The 17,993-nt window shown below is 34.4% G+C and overlaps 1 protein-coding gene across 6 annotated transcripts in view; it reads left to right on the forward strand.

Annotated features, from left to right (window-relative positions):
- The window catches only part of Pign (phosphatidylinositol glycan anchor biosynthesis class N), a 131,767-nt gene that overhangs the window by 104,385 nt on the left and 9,389 nt on the right, over positions 1–17,993 (forward strand). For all 6 annotated transcript variants that reach the window (XM_010644863.2, XM_010644866.2, XM_010644868.2 and 3 more), the window contains 2 exons: positions 1,908–1,950; positions 4,619–4,671. In XM_010644863.2, the coding sequence (XP_010643165.1) occupies positions 1,908–1,950; positions 4,619–4,671 (96 nt within the window). The remainder of the gene's footprint in view (positions 1–1,907; positions 1,951–4,618; positions 4,672–17,993) is intronic.

Consider the following 17,993-nt stretch of genomic DNA (forward strand, 5'->3'; position numbering starts at 1 on the left):
ATATATGTATATATATGAAGCTTCTTAGCAGTTTTGTTATTTTAGGATCAAGCTGACATATTCAATGCTGAAAGAAACAACTAATATTAACATAAATTTGCATGTTCTTGATGAGTTTAAGCTAAAACTGGGTTTAGCATACTTTTATACAGTGACATTTTAAGTGTTTTTTTCTACTGCTTAAAAATAGTAAAAATCTTGTTTCTAATTTGAAATGATATTAGTATACTTTGGCAGAATATTTACATGAATTTAATATTGAAAGCATTTATGCCTTTAAATTTCACATAAAGACAGTTATTTAAATGTGAGGAAAACTACTAAATGACATATACTTTCTGGCATCTCTGTTAATGAATAAACTTTTTAGAAGGGATTTTGATTAACTCTTGGATACAGACTGGGCACATGTGGAATGAGAAGTGGAAGTGTTGTCCGTGTGTGTATATGTGTGTATGTATACATATATTTGTGTGTGACTATATGTGTGCATGTATGTGTAGTGATTCTGCCTTGAAACTAACTGCAATGAAAACAATACCAAGGGAGAGAACTGAGTCAAAAGTGGCTAAACTGAGGGTTTATAAAAGTCTTCTCTTTTGACCTTTAAACTTTATAAGACATTTAACATTTCCCCCTCAATATCACACACACTTAAGTTTAATATGTCACACACTGAACCTAGTGTCTTGGCTACTGTTATTATTGCTGAGACACAATACCTGACATCCAAGGTTAAAAGAGGAAAGGTTTTGGCTCACAGTTTTTAGAAGTTTTAGTTCATGGTTGGCTGGCTCCAAGGCAGGGTGCATGACAGAAGCGCATCACAGAGAAGAAACAGTCCATTGCAGGGCAGGCGGAGGCAGCAAACAGTAAGCAGCAGCAGCAAGCCTCCCTTTCCCTTTTATCTTATCCAGGCTACAAGCCTTTGGGATGGTGCTACCCACATCCAGAGGTAGTGTGGGTTCCCATTACCCACACCCAGAACAGTGCTAAACCAGTCAGTGGACTAATCCAGTTACCGCAACCTGTGTCCACATTCGCATATCCTTAATCCATATTCACACACCTGGATCCAGCTACCTCCGAAAAGCCCCATCTATGAGTGCATGAGGCTTTAGCGGGACATCTACATACAAGTCATAACACCCAGTGATTCCCTTTCTTCCTATTGTCAACAAGTTTCTCATTTTGTTTTCCTTAATTACACAAGCTAAAGTACATCCATCGCTCATTGCCATATCCATTTGTTAAATATCACTGATATCATTTCTCTTTCATATCCACATTTTCAGTCTCATTTATATTGCTGAACATTTTCTTACAACTCTTAAAGGATAGGAGTTAAGATGCAAGTGTGGCTTATACTAATGACTTGTTTATTAGGTCCATAATGACAAGGATAATTTTAATATAATAAACCAGGTATATGATTCTAACTGCATTTCTTCTGATTCATTCCCTAGAATATGTATTCAGCAGAGGTGATGTTAAAAAAAAAACTGTTCACTTCAGTGTACATGATTTAAAGTTAACTTTTCTAAATATCAATAATTTGTCTAATTTCTCAGTTCTTATAATTGGCAAAACCATGTACATTTTGGGTGAAGACCATTAAAAAGGAGTTTTGTGGCCTGAAGATTTCCTAGTGAATAATCTGCTGGGAAGGCTGTTGGCAGTGAGTAATGAAAATCTAACTGGTGGTAGTTTTGTCTCACATAATGGGAAGTTTAGAGACGACAGCATAGAGCCAGTGATGGCATCAGCAATGCTAACTTTCTACTCTCCTCTCCTTAGGATATTGTTTTTATCCTCATAGGTTACCTGAGTATTCTCATTGGTATTTTAATGTGTTTTAAAACTCTGCCTGTTGTATTATATGTGATTTTTCTCTTTTTTTTTCCTAGCCTTTTTCTCATTGTTCTCATCATATCAGACATTATGGCCTTGGTAAGATATTATTGGACATTTAGCATAAATAAGATTAAGAAGCTAAGTGCTGAGTTGATTTAATCAAGAAAAATATGAATGCATTTCTGTGTATGAAATCTTTAGATATTGAGCTCTAAAATGCTGGCATAAAGACAAGCTACTTTATGAAGAAAACTCTTCAGAAAGTGTCATAAATCTCTTTATTTGATTTATTCAGTTCAGTCATTTTATACCTAGTCTTCTGTTTTGTTTTGTATCTGAAATGAACCTTCCATAGGAAATTAACAGAAAAAGCCTAGGATTCACAAAAATTGCTGAACACTGGTATATTCACAGTTTTGGTTTATGGCAGTGAAATGATATATAAAGCAGGGTTTGAGAGAACATAAAATGCAGAGCTTCTGTTGTTTTCCTCTTGTGGAGTCAGGAGGTGTGTATCTTGCTAAGGTGTGACAGTACACCATAATATTGCCTTCCAAGCTTACTTTAGCTTTGACGTCAAGACTTTTTATTGAGGCTAGATCACATATTGCCAACATGGCTAATCTTTAATCTTCAGTATTTCCATGGGTAGAAGTGATACTGCGTGGCCCAAAACCCTTGTCATAAATCATATTGTTAGATTATCTAGTGATCAATGCTCCAGGTAATATATTTCTACTAAGAATAACATTCTGAGGGCCTAAAAACACTTGCTAGTAGTTGAACGCAAAGGCCACACTTCTTTTGAGGGTAAATTATTTACTATGCAACATCCCATGCTATAAGTGATTAGAAACATAGGGTAATTTCCTAAATCAAATTCCTAAACATTTGCTTTTTTTCCCCCCTCATTGAGTTTATTGGTACATTTTAGGTATACAGTACAGTTACATTCATCATTGGGATCTTGTGCCTTTACATGACAGGTCTTGGTTCTCATTTTTTACCCCTTGTCCCTGCCCTCCCTTCACTCCCTCTTCCCCTCCCCATTTACAAACATTTTATTTCCATTTTTTTATTTTCTCATATTTTTTCTTTCCCTTATTACCTTTTCCCTACCCTTCCCACTTTCCCTAAACCTTTAGCCCTTTTCTTCCTATTTCACATGGTCAATTATGTCATTAGGATCTTATGTACTATTATAGTTTGTTCACATCAGAGTAACTATTCAGTATTTACATATGTGTGATTTATTTGTTTCACTTAGTATATCCTCAATATGTATCCATTTTCCTATGAATGAGTCTAATTTCTCATTCTTTATGGTTGAGTAGTATTCCACTTTATAGAAAAACCACATCTTCTTTATCCATTTTCCAACTGATGGGCAAATGGGCTGTTCCCAAGTTTTAGCTAATACGAACTGTGCCACTATAAACATAGGTGTGCATATATCACTGTGATATGATTATTTTAATTCTTTTGGAAAAATACCCAGCAGAGGGATGGCTGGGTCAAATGGAACTTCTAGTCCCAGCTCTTTGAGGTATCTCCATATTGATTTCCATAGTGGTTGCACCATTCTACACTCCTACCAAGAGTGGACAAGGGTTCCTTTCTCCCCGCAACCCTGCCAACATTTGCTAAACATTTACTTTAAACGAGAGCATAATTGTGTTGTATTGAACAGTGTATCCAATATATTTCTAAAATGGACCACACAAGATTAGAGCAAAAGCAACTTTCAGTTTTGCTCATAAAGTGACAAATAGGCAAGACATTAATAGAAGAGAATTGAAATTCTCTAAGTAATTTTATATGAAGGTCAGATCACTCAATTTGACTTGCAAAGCTACTTGTGATCTAGCTTCTGTTTATTTGACTGGTGTCACCTTTCAATTTGAACCTACCAAATTTTTTTTTTTTTTGGCACCAGGGATCAAGCTTGGGACCTTGTGCTTGTGAGGCAGACGACAGCATCACTGGGCTAAATCCCTGACCCTGAACCTACCAGGTTCTATCTGGACATATGGTGTTTATATAGGCTATTCTGTCTTCCAGAAATACTTTCAGTCTGTCTCCCAAATCTCTTTCATTTGATTCGTACTTTTCACTTAAATTTCATCTTTCAACAGGAAACCTTCCCTTATACCACTTCTTCAGTGCTTCCATAATTACCTGTATTTTCCAAGGATATTTCCTCTCTCTCTGTCTCTGTCTTACTTTCACACACACACACACACACACACACACACACACACACACACCCCTGATAATTTGAATCATTCACTTGATTATATACTTTGTGAGAGGAAACTTGTCTTCAGGACCTAACAGTGATTATTAGTACATAATAGGTGATGTCAGCAAATATTTGTTATTGAATGGATAATATGGCTTCTCTTCATTTATGTCTGGTATTTTTTACTAAAATTGGCTCTTTTTATTTCTAGTTATTCACAAAAATGTGTTTATTTCCTTGAATAGTAATTGTAATTCAGGCATTTAGACTATTGCTCATTGTAACCCAAGTAAAAGTTTTAGTTAAAAGCATATTCTTGCCATCTCCTGCCACACAAGCATAAGGACCCGAGTTCAATCCCCGGTACCAAAAACAAAGCATATTCTAGTTGATCCTAAACAGATAGTTATTTTGAAGAGTCAAAAATACAGAAAATACGATCTTAAAACAAGTTTATTTTTTTTAGATTGAATCTAAATAGGCTTTTTAAAAATTAGAACCATCTTTTATTATATTTTACAGCAATTTTTCTTCTTGGTCAAGGATTATGGCAGCTGGCTTGATATTGGAACAAGGTATAGTGTATATCACATGGAACTTATTAACTCTGCCATGAAAATAGGAAAATTCGGTATGTTAGTATACAAGGTATCATCAATATGATTTTGGGGTAAGCATAGCAAATAACAGTTATTTTAAGCCTGTGGAACCAAGACATCTCTGCAGTTCTTGTAGCTACACAAGGTGAGTATTTTCTTGGGATATTGTGGAGAAGAAGATAGATGTTAAGTCTGGAGGGAACTAAAGGGTAAGAGGAAGATAGAAAAAACTGAATCTGAAGGTTCAAGTAAATTGTTCCAGTGTTCTTGTATGTTTTTATAAATTCACAATGTCTCTGGAAAAATAAAGCTGTTTGAGTTGCACTATAGATTTTATGTAGTGGTTTAAATTTCATGCAGTCATCCAGGCATGGTGGCAAACTTTCTTAATCCCAGTACTTGGGTGGCTGAGGCAGGAGGATTGCTGTGAGTTCAAGGCCAGCCTGAACTATCTAGCAAGACTGTTTAAAAAAGTAATTTTATGTAAATCATTATATGCCTTTTATAATCTTTAATACAGGAATATTTTAACATGTGATCCTATAACATTGTTATTTAAAATGTAATCTGAACAAAAAGTCAGTTTCCTCTTTATCATGATATGTCAATCACCATAGTCTTTTAAATGTATTTTCTTTAAGAAGAAAGCAAAGTTGATCTTTTTGCCTTTTTCCCCAAATGTATTCTGAAATGAAGTACGTTTATAGACTGATTTTATTTCATTTATTCAATAGTTGTTCTCAGTTTCTCTTGCCAAGAATTGTGTAGATTTTCATGACACTACAAAATACTGTCTTCGGCAACTCACAGCTTATACTTCCTTCTTTGTGTATCTTTCTGTCTCTCCTGATAATGGTTCCCTCAGATCTGGGATCTGATTAGAATCTCATGCATTCCCTATGTGCTTGACCTGTAGAAGCAGATCACCAATTTTATTTACCTTTGTCTCTTAAATGTGAGAACCAAGAGAATATGTTGACACCTTCTCACCATCCCTCTCGTGCCAGTGTGTTCAGGCGGATAGAATGCCAGACCATGGGCTTAGACAGAGCCAGGATTTGAATCCCTGTTCTCACTTTTTAGCTGTGAGACCATTTGTAGATGACTTAAACTCTTAAAGCTCTCATTTGTCTCTCAGTTATTTTGAATGAATAATAATCCACATAAAATGCTTAGCAAGGGGCTGGGGATTTAGCTCAGTGGTTCTGCCACCTGCCTCGCAAGTACAGAGACCCGAGTTTGATCCCCGGTAACAAAAAAAAAACAACTAAAATGCTTAGCATAGTGCTTGGCATGTTGTAAACATCAACAGATGTCTTCTTTTGCTACTGTTATTAATAGTTGTTTTTTAATGTTTTATATATTTTCATACTCTCTCCATAATTTGATTAATTTTCATTTTGGACATAGGTCAGAAAACTTTTATTTGAAAAATAGTCTGATGCATTTTTTTGTGAAACTTTATTTTTAATTGTGCTAAAATATATATAATCTTTACTATCATAACCATTTTTAAACTATTACCACCGTCCATCTCCAGAACTCTTTACATCTTACAAAACTGAAACTTTGAACCCTTTAAGCAGTAATTCTCCACTTTCCCTTCCTTAAGCCCTAGTAATTACCATCCGATGTTCTACTTCTATGAATCTGATTACTCTCTGTACCTGTATAGATGGAATCATACAAGATTTGCATTTTATTGTTGTTTTATTTTGTTTTCCTTTTTCCCTTTTTTCCCCCAGTACTGGGAACTGAAACCAGAATTTTCATACTAGCTACACTCCCAGCCCTTTTTTTATTTTGTGTTTTGAGACAGTAAGTCACTAAGTTGCTAAGTCACTTAAGTTGCCCAGGTTAGGTTTCAACTTGTGATCCTCTTGCCTCAGCCTCTGATATTTGTTTTTTGTGACTGGATTATTTCACTTAGTGTAATGACTTCAAGTTTCATTTACATTGTAGCATATGTATTCTCTTTCTTTTAATGGCTGAATAATATTCTGTTGTGTGTTTATATCACATTTTATTTATCCATTCATCTGACAGTTGCTTCCAGCTTTTGGTTTTTGTGAATAATGCTGCTATGAATGTAGAGTGAGACTTTTTAGATGAGAGAAATCTATATTGGTTTGGCCCTGAAGAGGTGCCAAGAAATGAAAAGGATAAAATTTTCATATTAAAATGTGCATTATATTTACATTACATTAATTAATAATTTATATTATAAGAATTAAGAATTTTATATTTTTATGATTAGCTTGAGACTTATCTTTACCTTGCATATTTTTTCTTCAAAGTACAAATATTCTTATTGACATCAATTACGTATAAAACACAAAGCACTTTTTAAAAATTAGTTTTATTGATGCATTTAATGTACACAATATCATGACATTCATTGTTGGAAATTTGTACCTTTACATAATATATCTTGGTTCTAATTTGTCCCCTGCCGTCCCTTTAACCCCTCCCCCCATCTACAAAGACTTTGTTTCCATTTTTCATTTTCTCATATTAATTCCATTCCCTTCTTTCCATTCCCCTTCCCCGTGTCCCTCCTCTTCCCATTTTACATTATCTTTTATACCTTTTAGTCCTTATTTATGCTTTCAGTTTCTCACACTAGAGAAACTATTCATTATTTACACATGTGTGTCCTATTTATATCACTTGAGTATAGCCTCAATGTGCATTCATATCAGTGATCTCATTCTATCCAGCAAATATTTATCAAGTACCAATTATATGTCAGAAGAAATTCTGAAAATGAAAATATGCAGTCAGGCAGTTTCTAGCCAGAGGAGGAAACATCCCTGGGCAGGCAACCTGTACTGTGTGAGAAGTTCCAGAGGTGTCTGGTAGATGTAATGGGGATTTTTAAGGCACCTCTTCAACCTTGCATGAGAAGGAAATGCTTCTTAGGAGAGGGGCTGTATAAATATTGCAAGTATGTGGGTTTTGGTTTTTTTTTTTTTTTTTTTTTTTTTTTTTTTTTTTGGTACCAGGGATTGAACTCAGGTCCTTGTGCTTGCAAGGCAGGCGGCAGAAACACTGAGCCAAATCCCCAGCCCCGCAAGTATGTAGTTTGGCAGAGTACACTGTGTCACAATACCTAGGGAGAATATGTAAAGTGAGAGATGAACAACACAGAGAAAGAAGTATGAAAATGAGACTGAAAAAAAGCCAAATACTAGGAGAAAGTAGTGTTGTATAAATCAAGAATGTTTCATGAAAGACAAAGGCTATAGAGTCCAAGTTTAGAGATAAGACAGAAAGATGTGCATTAGAGTAAGCAGTGGCGGTCATTGAAGAGCCTGCGCTAAAGCAATTTCACTGACAGGGTCTGGTACTGGATTGCCACAATGAATTAGATCCACCAATTTCTGGATGACAACTTCAGACCAAAATATTATCATTTTTCTTCTTTATCAAGATTCCACTAAATTACACATACCTAGGAGAAGTGAAGAGAATGAAGAACCATCCACAGATATAAGTTAACAAATACCTAGAAGATGGATAATCAGAGAGAGGAGAGGACACAGTAACCCAAAACCTATAAGCATGTATGACCAAAGGAAAGACGACCCCAGAGGCTCCCTACACAGTCAGACAGTTTATGGAGGGAGGGGAGATGAAGGGAAGCCAGAAGGGATGCATTGAATACTTCTCTTCCAGGTAATATCAGTAGGCCTCATCCTCATGTAGAAAGTGCTTTGGACACCTCAAAAGACACTGAGAAAAGGCCTGTGGAGAATTTTGCTGTTGTGTTATACAGTATCTGCTGCCACCTCAGCATAAAGCTATCTACCATTCTCCCATTTGTAGCCTGGCCCAAAGGACAGAGAAGACATCCCACCTTCTCATCCTAAAACATAACATAGAAATTTTTGTCACATGCATGGAACTTACTAGCACCTATCCCATTTGTGGTTGATACTTAGAAAAGAGATTTTCTTATAAAGTTAAACACACGTGATCCTATGACCCAAGCATTTCATGCTCATAAGAGGAAGAAAAACATGTACACAGAATTATACAGGAATTTTAATAGCAGCTTTATTCATAACACCAAAATCTGTGAACAACCAAAATATTCATCAGAACATGAATAGGTAAATAAATTGTGTTTTATCCATACAATGAACTACTACTTACCGATACAAATGAATGACTGATGCACTCAAAAACATGGAAAAATCTTAGAAACTATATTGAGTAAAAGAAGTCAGATTTATGTAAGCATTCATAGCATATTATTCCATCTCTATAAAATTCTAGAGCAGGCAAACTAATGTATAGTCACAACTGGTCAGTAGTTGTCTGGGCATTAAGGCATGTGGGAACTTGTAGGAGATGACCAGTGTTACATATTTTGAGTGATGATGGTTACATGAGTATACTCTGTCATGCTCTGCTAACTGGACACTTTTTTTTCTATCTTATTTTATATTCTGTTGGTACATAATGATTACCTCCCTTGTGTTGTGTTGGTGTGTGTATAACATACATCTTAATTCTGTTTTTTAATCCTCTCCTCTCCTTCCCCTTTCCCTTACCTCTTAGTTCCCTTCCCTTATGCAAAAAAACTATATCCATAATTCTTATCTTTTATTTTGCTCTTTATATCTTGGGTTTCTTATATAAAAGAAATCGTGTCATATTTAAGCTTTTATGCGTGGTTTATTTCACTTAAATTATGGTCATAAAATACATTCATTTTCTTACATATGACTCACATTTATCCTCCTTTATGGCAGAGTAGTAGCTTTGTTGTTTATAGCTACTGTATTTTCTTTATCTATTCACCTGTTGATGGACATAATGGCTGCTTCCTAGATTTAGCTATTCTGAGTCATGCTGCCATAAACATGGGTATGCATTTATCACTGTAATGTGATGTCTTTAATGCTTTCCGGAAAAATATCTTTTTTAAAAAACTGGGTCAAGGGCCAGTTGCACTGCACCTGCCTTGTAAGCACAAGGTCTTGAGTTCGATCTCCGGTACCAAAAAAAATAAATAAATAAAACTTTTTTTATTGAAAAATTAAAAAACTGGGTCAAATGGAATTTCTAGCTTTAGTTTTTGAGGAATCTTCACACTGATTTCCATAATGGTTTTATTAGTTGACAATCCCACCAACAGTGTGGAATAGTGTAGCAATACACATTGGTATGTGGGATCTCTTTATTTTCTTCCTTTTCCAGGAATAGTATGGCCGGGTCATTATTGTACTTCTATTTTTAGCTATTTGTATTGATTGTACTTTACATTCCCACCAAAATTCCATAAGGGCTCCTTTCTTCACATCCTTGTAAACATTTATTATTTTTGCTTTTTGGACAATGGCCGTTCAAATGGGAGTGAGGTAGAATCTCAATATAGTTTTGATTTGCTTTTCTTGGATGCCTAAAGATATTATCATTTTTTTCATGTATTTGTAGACCATTTGTACATCTTTTGAGAAGTGTCTGTTTAGATCATTTGCCCACATTGAGTTAGATTACTTCATCTTCTGTTATGTGTTTTGTTGTATGTATTCTGGTATTTAATCCTCTGTTAGGTGATTAGCTGGCAAAGATTTTCTCCCACATTGTACCAGTGGTGGTGAAACTATAGCATGTGTGCTACAGCAGGCTGTTTGTATCATTGTAAGTTCTAAGAAAAGGTTGTCTTTTCACTCCGCTGATATGTTTCCTTTGCTGTGCAGAAGCTTTTTAATTTGAAGTAATCTCATTTGTCAATTCTTGATTTTGTTTCCTGAATTACTGTTTCTCTTCAGCGAATTGTTGCCTGTGCCAATATCTTGATATATTTCCTTTATGTTCTCCTCTGATAGTTGTAATATTTCAGGTCTTACTGTAGGTATTTGATCCTTTTTTTTTCCACTTTAAATTTTTTTATTTTAAATTGAATTTATTGGTACATTCTAGGTAGACAGTACATTACATTCATTACTGGGATCTTGTACCTTTACATGCCAGGTCTTGGTTCTCATTTTTTCCCTTAGTCCCCACCCTCCCTTCACCCTCTTCTCCCCTCCCCCACCTTCAAACACTTTAATTCCATTTTTACATTTTCTCATATTTTTTTCCTTTTCCCTTATTCCCCTTCCCTATCCTTCTCACTGTCCCTACACCTTTGGTCCTTTTCTTCCTATTTCACGTTGCTAATTGTCCCGTTAGGATCTTGAGTACTATTTTAATTTTTCACACCAGAGAAACTATTTGGTATTTGCATATGTGTGACTTATTTATTTCCCTTAGGAGTATATCCTCAAAACTTACCCATTTACCTAAGAATGAATCTACTTTCTCATTCTTTATGGCTGAGTAGTGTTCCAGTTTATAGAAAAACCACATCTTCTTTATCCATTTTCCAACTGATGGGTAAATGGGCTGTTTCCAAGTTTTAGCTATTATAAACTGTGCCGCTATAAACATGGGTGCGTATATATCACTGTGGTATGATTCTTTTAATTCTTTTGGAAAGATACCCAGCAGAGGGATGGCTGGGTCAAATGGAGCCTCTAATCCTAGTTCTTTGAGGTATCGCCATATTGACTTGCATAGTGGTTGCACCATTCTGCACTCCCACCAACAATGGAGAAGGATTCCTTTCTCCCCACAACTGCGCCAACATTTGTTGTTGTGTGATTTCTTGATAGCAGCCATTCTTTGTGGGGTGAGGTGAAATCTCAGTGTTGTTTTCATCTGCATCTCTTGAATGACCAGTGATGTGGAGCATTTTTTCATATATTTACTTGCTGCTTTTATTTCTTTGTCTGAGAAATGTCTTTTCATTTCAGATGCCCATTTTTGAATCGGGTCTTTATATTTGGGGGGGCTGATTTTCTTTTTTAGTTCTTTATTTGTTCTAGATAATAGTCCTTTGTCGGAGGAGCAGCTGGTAAAAGTTATTTCCCACACCTGGCTTTGCAGGGTTTTCTAAGTATAAAATCATCTGCAAACAGGAATAATTTGACATCTTCCTTTCCTATTTTTATTATTTTAATTTATTTCTTTTGCCTAATTGCTCTGGCTGAAATATCAAGTATTATATCAAATAAAAGTGGTGAAAGTGCACACCTTTGTCTTATTGCCAATTTTAGAAGAACTGCTCTCACTTTTTCCCAACTCAGTATAATGTTGACTGTGGGAATGTTCTACATAACTTTATTACTTTGAACTATGAGCCATCTTTGTCTACTTTATTTACAGCTTTTATTATGAAAGGATGTTGAATTTTATTAAAGGCTTTTTCTGCTCCTATTGAGATGATCATATGATTTTTATTCATGATTCTGTTTATGTACTGTATTATATTTATTGATTTCTGTTTGTTGAACATAATTGTATCCCTGAAATGAAACCAACTTAATTAAGGTGTGTGATCTTTTTAATATGCTGTTGAATTCGATTTGAAAGTATTTTATTGAGGATTTTTGTGTTCATCTTCATTAAGGATATTGATATTTAGTTTTCTTTTTCATTGTTGTGTCCTTCCTTGTCTGGCTTGGATACAAAATGTGTTTGGAAGAGTCCCTTCCCTTTCAATGTCATGGAATAGTTTGAGAGAGCTTTGGTATTAGTTTTTCTTTAGAGACTGGTAAAATTCAGCAATAACCCCATCTGGTCCAAGGTATTTCTTTGTTGCAAGTCTTTTTGTTACTACTTCAGTCTCATTGCTTATAATTAATCTATTTAAATTTTCTATGTCTTCTTGGTTCAGTTTTGGTAAATCACACATGTCGAAACTTGTCCATTTCTTCTATATTTTCCAATTTATTGACATAAAGTGTTTCAAAGTATTCCTTAATGATACTGTGAATTTTAGTGGTATCTTTTTAATATCCATCCCCTTTTTCATCTTTACTTTTTATGTCTATTTCTTTTCATTAGTTTGCTAAAGGTTTGTCAATTTTATCCTTTCAAAGAATAGGAGTGTTTGTTTCAGTGATCCTTTGTACTTTTTTAGTCTTTATTTCAACTCTGAATTTTATTATAGTATTTCTTTAATTTTACTGCTTTGGGGTTTAGTTTGTTCTTGTTTCTCTAAGACTTTGAGATCTATGTTTTTTTTTTTAAGTGTAGGCACTCACAGCTATAAACTTTCCTCAGTGCTGCCTTTAGTATATCCCATAGGTTCTGGTATGTTGGGTTTCCATTTTCTTTTGATTCTAGGAATTTTTAAATCTCCCCCCCCCATAGCTTCAGTGATCCACTGTTCATTATATTGTTCAATCTCTATGTAATTTTATTATTTCTATTGTTTCTCTTGCTTTTTTCCCTCATATATTCTTTTTAATTGGTACATTTTAGATATACAGAATGAGGACATGGATCATAGGGGATGTGTACCTGTACGTGATTTATCTTTTTTTTTCCTATTCTCACCTCTCCCTTCACCCCTCTTCCCTTCCTTATTTATAAAAACTTTTGTTTCCATGTTTTTCTTTCGTGTGTGTGTGTGTGTGTGTCCTTGTCCTCCCCCAGCCTTCTTTTCACTCCTCATTTGAACATTTTCTTCCCATTTTTCAGTATCTGTTATACATTTTGGTCCTTATTTTACACTTTCGGTTTCTCATACCAGAGAAACAATGTGGTATGTTGCTTTTAATTATTTAGGGAACATACCAAGAAGGGGAATAGTTGGGTCAAATGGAACTTCTAGTTTTAGTTTTTTGAGGAGTCTCCACACTGACTTCCACAGTGGTTGCACCAGTCTATCCTCCCACCAACTGTGGAGAAGGGTTCCTTTTTCCCCACATCCCTGCCAGCATTTGTTATTGGCTGATTGCTTCATACAGTCATTTTCTCTGGAGTGAGAAACCTCAGTGTTATTTTAATTTGCATCTCTGGAATGACCAGTGATGTTGAACATTTTCTCATGAATAAGCTGCTTCTGCTTCATCTGAGAAATATCTGTTTATTTCAGATACCCATTTTTATTGAGTATTTAAATTTGGGGGGGCTCGGATTTTTTCTTTATATATTCTAGATATTAGTCCTTTGTCTGAGGAACAGTTGGCAAAGAATTTTTCCTACATTGTAGATTTTCTCTTTACTCTGTTGATAGTTTCTTTTTCTGTGTAAAAACTTTTTAATAAGATGAGATCCCAGGTGTTGATTCTTTGTGAAATTTCCTGTGCGATTGCGGTTTTGTTTATTAAGTCTTTGCCTATACCAGTATTTTCAAGAGTTCTCCCTATTTTCTCTTCCAGCAGATTAAGTCTATTTTAATACTTAGACCTTTGATACATTTCAATTTTAGTTTAGTGCTTGGTGAAAATATGGGTCTAGTTTTAATCTTCAGCATGTTGAGACTCAATTTTTCCAGCACCATTTATTAAAGAGGCTTTCTTCCAGTAAGGTAGTTGGCTCCTTTGTCAAAGATAAGGCACCTGCATGTGTTTAGAGTTGCTTCTGTATCTTCTAATCTATTCCATTGATCTTCAGGTCTACTTTTTTTTTTTTGCCACTACCATGCTGTTTTGGTCACAGTTTGCTGTTGATTTCTAATGTCATTCCACTATAATCTGATAAGATGTGAGAAATTATTTCAATATTTAAAAATTTGCTCAGACTTGTTTTATAGCCTAAAATATGGTTTATTTTGGAAAAGGTTCCATGTTCTGATGAAAAGAATAGGTATTCTCCAACTGTTTCATGGAATACTTTATAGACATCTGTTAAGTCCATTTGATCTATAGTGTAGATGTCTTTTGGTTTGGATAGTATATCTATCCGTGACCATTGAGTATTAATGTCACCTACAGTTCTTTTATTGGGACCTAACTTTCAGTGTCCAAAAGTGTTCATTTTATAAAATTAGATGCTATGACATTCAGTGCATATATATTTATAGTCAAAATATCTTCTGGATATTGTTCCCTTTATTGATGTACATTGACTTTGTCTCTTGCAACTAATTCTAGGCTTATAGTCTACTTTGTTGGATATAAATATAGCTACTCTTGCTTAATTTCAGGTAACATTTGCTTGGAATTTCATTTTGTATTAATCTCTGTATATCTCTGCAGATGCTTTGAGTTTCTTTCAGGCAGTGTATTATTGTTTGCCTTGTTTTTTATCCAGTCAGCCACTCTAATCTTTTAATTAGACAATAAAGACTGTTCATATTGAAAGGTATATACTTGCTCCTATGAGATTATTTTTCTTCTGGTTGTTTTGAATTTGCATGTTCATTTATTCCTCTCTTATTCTAGAGATTAGATGGTTTATCATATTGATAGTGTTTTATTCTTTCCTGATTCTCATTTGCCTATCTATTCTTCTAGTGAGATTTATTCTTTCCCAGGTTCCCATGCTTTCTTCTTTTTCTAGATATATAATTTCCTTAAGTAAATTCTGTAATATTGGTTTAGTGGTCATGAATTCCCTTAGCCTTAGTTTGTGTTCATCTTGGAAGGTCTGTATTTCTCCTTCCATTCTGAAGGACAGCTTTGCTGCACATAATAATCAAGATTGGCAATTTTGTTCTTTTCTTTGAAGAATTTAAATATGTCATTCTGTGCCCTTTTGGCCCTTAGAGTTTCTGTGGATAAATCTACTAGTATTCTCATGGCTTTGACTTGGAATTTCTCTGAGTTTTTAGTATTCCTTCTTTGTTCTGTACTTTTGGCAACATAATGGAAAAAAAAAATTCCTGCTTATGTCTTTGTCTTTGGAGCTCTAAATGTCCCCTATAGTTGGATACTCATATCTTTTCCAAGATTTTGGAAATTTTCTATTATTTAGTGAACAGACTCAGTGCCTTCAGCCTGTAGCTCTTTTCCCTCATCTTTTCAGTTATACATGTTTGGTCTTTTAACAGTGGCCCAGAATTCTTGTATGTCTTATTCATTCTTTTTATTACTGTCATAGGGATAATTCATCAACCTTGTTCTCAAGTTTTGATATTCTTAGTGTAAAGGCCCTGGGTTCAGTCCAGATAGGCTTAACATGGTGAATGTCAAATACTGGCATGTGGAGAACCGTGTGCTTTGGGTGAGCTCAAGTATTTTAGATATCACTAAGTGAATGATTGCCTAGGAGTTAATTAAGAGTCTAGATTATCTTTTTACTAAAGTTTAGTTCCTAGAGTAGGGGAGCAGAGAATGTATGCCTGGAAATAGAGGGACTAACTCAGCCAGTACAGGCAGGGTCATTGCAGTGTATGCTTTTGTCTACCTACCTTGGCAAGTGACCTTCAGTTTTCTTTTGAGGTCATTATGTGCCAGTGGGCATAATTTCTTCCTGCTTTTTTCAAGGTCAAGCCTTCGAGGCTACATTGAGGTTGCACAACCTTTTACCATTTCATGGTACTTAGTATTATTTTTGAAAATCTAAGATGTGTTAAATTTAACACTTATTTGAGTAAGAAAAAAGGCTAGAACTAGGCAACATTCCAGACTGAAGTTAGTTCCAAATACCAGCCCTCACCACCTGTGCAAGTTATATTTATAGCTTAGGAAAAGGAAGTGAAATGCAGCAACCCGATTGGTTGAAGTCATATTTGTCTTACATGGGCATGGTGTGATGAGGCAAATAAAACTGATTTAAACTTAATCTGAGCTAAACAACAATTTATATATGGCATTTCATTGAAATTATGACTAATGTGTTGGAAATATAAATTACAAATGAGATCAAATCAATACATTGTTAAAAGCTATGTTTCTTGCTCAAACTCATAATGAAATAAATTAGAACATATTCTAATTTTCCATTGTTTATAGTTATAAATATGGTATATGTAATATTCATATATATATAATATTCAATATAATATATAATAATCATTTTGTGGAGTAAAATATAGTGCTATATATATTCTAATCACAAGGGGTTATGAGAGCATCTTTATTCATATGTTAGGTAAGATAGAAACTATACACACACACACACACACACACACACACACATACATATATTTCTCTGACATGATGAATTCTTTTGTAAAGCACACTAAGAACTTTTATAAAAACTTTAAAGTACATTATTCCACTAGAGAAAAATGTTAAAATAATGACCTACTAACTTTTGTACTACTGATTGGAAGCACAAATGTTAAAAACAATAAATAATGAAATTTAAAAAATAAAATAAATAAAATAAAATATGGTCTGATCAGTTGGCAGCCTGTGATTGGCTGAAGCTCAATAGCTGTGATTGGCTGAAGCTCAACAGCTATGATTGGTTAATATTCAGCTATCTGTTACAAGAATACACTTTTGATTAATTTGTAGTTTGTTTACATAACAAGCTAGATTGCAGTTCATAACTACATATGGAGGCAACTTTGGGCCAAATTTTATCACCCTGCTATAGAAATAGACGTAGGCCAAACTTACCAGTTTAACAGTGACAAACCTAAAGTGCCAACTTTTTCAACAGTTTTGGCAGAATATATATAACATAAAATTTACCTCTTAATCATTTCAGTAGTAATAATATTCACATTCTTTGTACAGTAGGTCTCCACAACTTTTCACTTTGTATAACAACCAACTTTTCTCAATAAATAACTCCCCATTTTCCTTTCCCCCAGCACCTAGCAACCACCATTCTACTTTCTGTTTCTATGAATTTAGCTATGCTGGCTCCCTCATTGAGCATCTTTCAAATGTTTTTTGGACAACCGTATGTCTTCTTTGGTGAAATGTCTCTTTAGATGATTTTACCATTCTTAATTGGTTTATATTTTGTTCTGTTGTTGAGTTATAAGGATTCTTGATAAATTCTTTATCAGATATATGATTTTCAAGCATTTCTTCCCATTCTATGGGTGCCTTTTTTACTTTGTTGATTATATCCTTTATGCATATAAGTTTTTCACTTCATTGTAGCCCAATTTATTGATCTATACTTTTGCTTACCTGTGTTTTTTTGGTGGATTTTTTTAAGAGTCATTGCAAAACCGTCCTTTAATATTTAGCATGACATTCTCCTTGGCACTTGTGTAATACCTCCAACTATATTCCTTTCATTTTTTAATACAGCCATCATGAGAATGAAGTGTCTACCAGAGCACAAAATAGTAGCAAAGGCATAAAACAGCGAGCATCATTCAAACAAAGGGAAACAATGGCAAAGTAGTACTTGCAGGCTGAGAATGCTTTTTGAACCCAGATCTACAGTAGCAGTCATGAGAAAATGATGTTGATTTCATGTTTCAGTACTTTAAGTGATTTGGGTATAACTATTTTAAATATTCTATAACTAATTAATTATAAGCAGGGTAAAATGTGCTGTGGAAATATTTTGCTTTTTTTTTTTTTTTTTTTAGAGAGCAG

This window comes from Fukomys damarensis, unplaced genomic scaffold (genome assembly GCF_012274545.1).
Source record: "Fukomys damarensis isolate Sample0158 unplaced genomic scaffold, DMR_v1.0_HiC HiC_scaffold_30, whole genome shotgun sequence".
Taxonomy (NCBI): domain Eukaryota; kingdom Metazoa; phylum Chordata; class Mammalia; order Rodentia; family Bathyergidae; genus Fukomys; species Fukomys damarensis.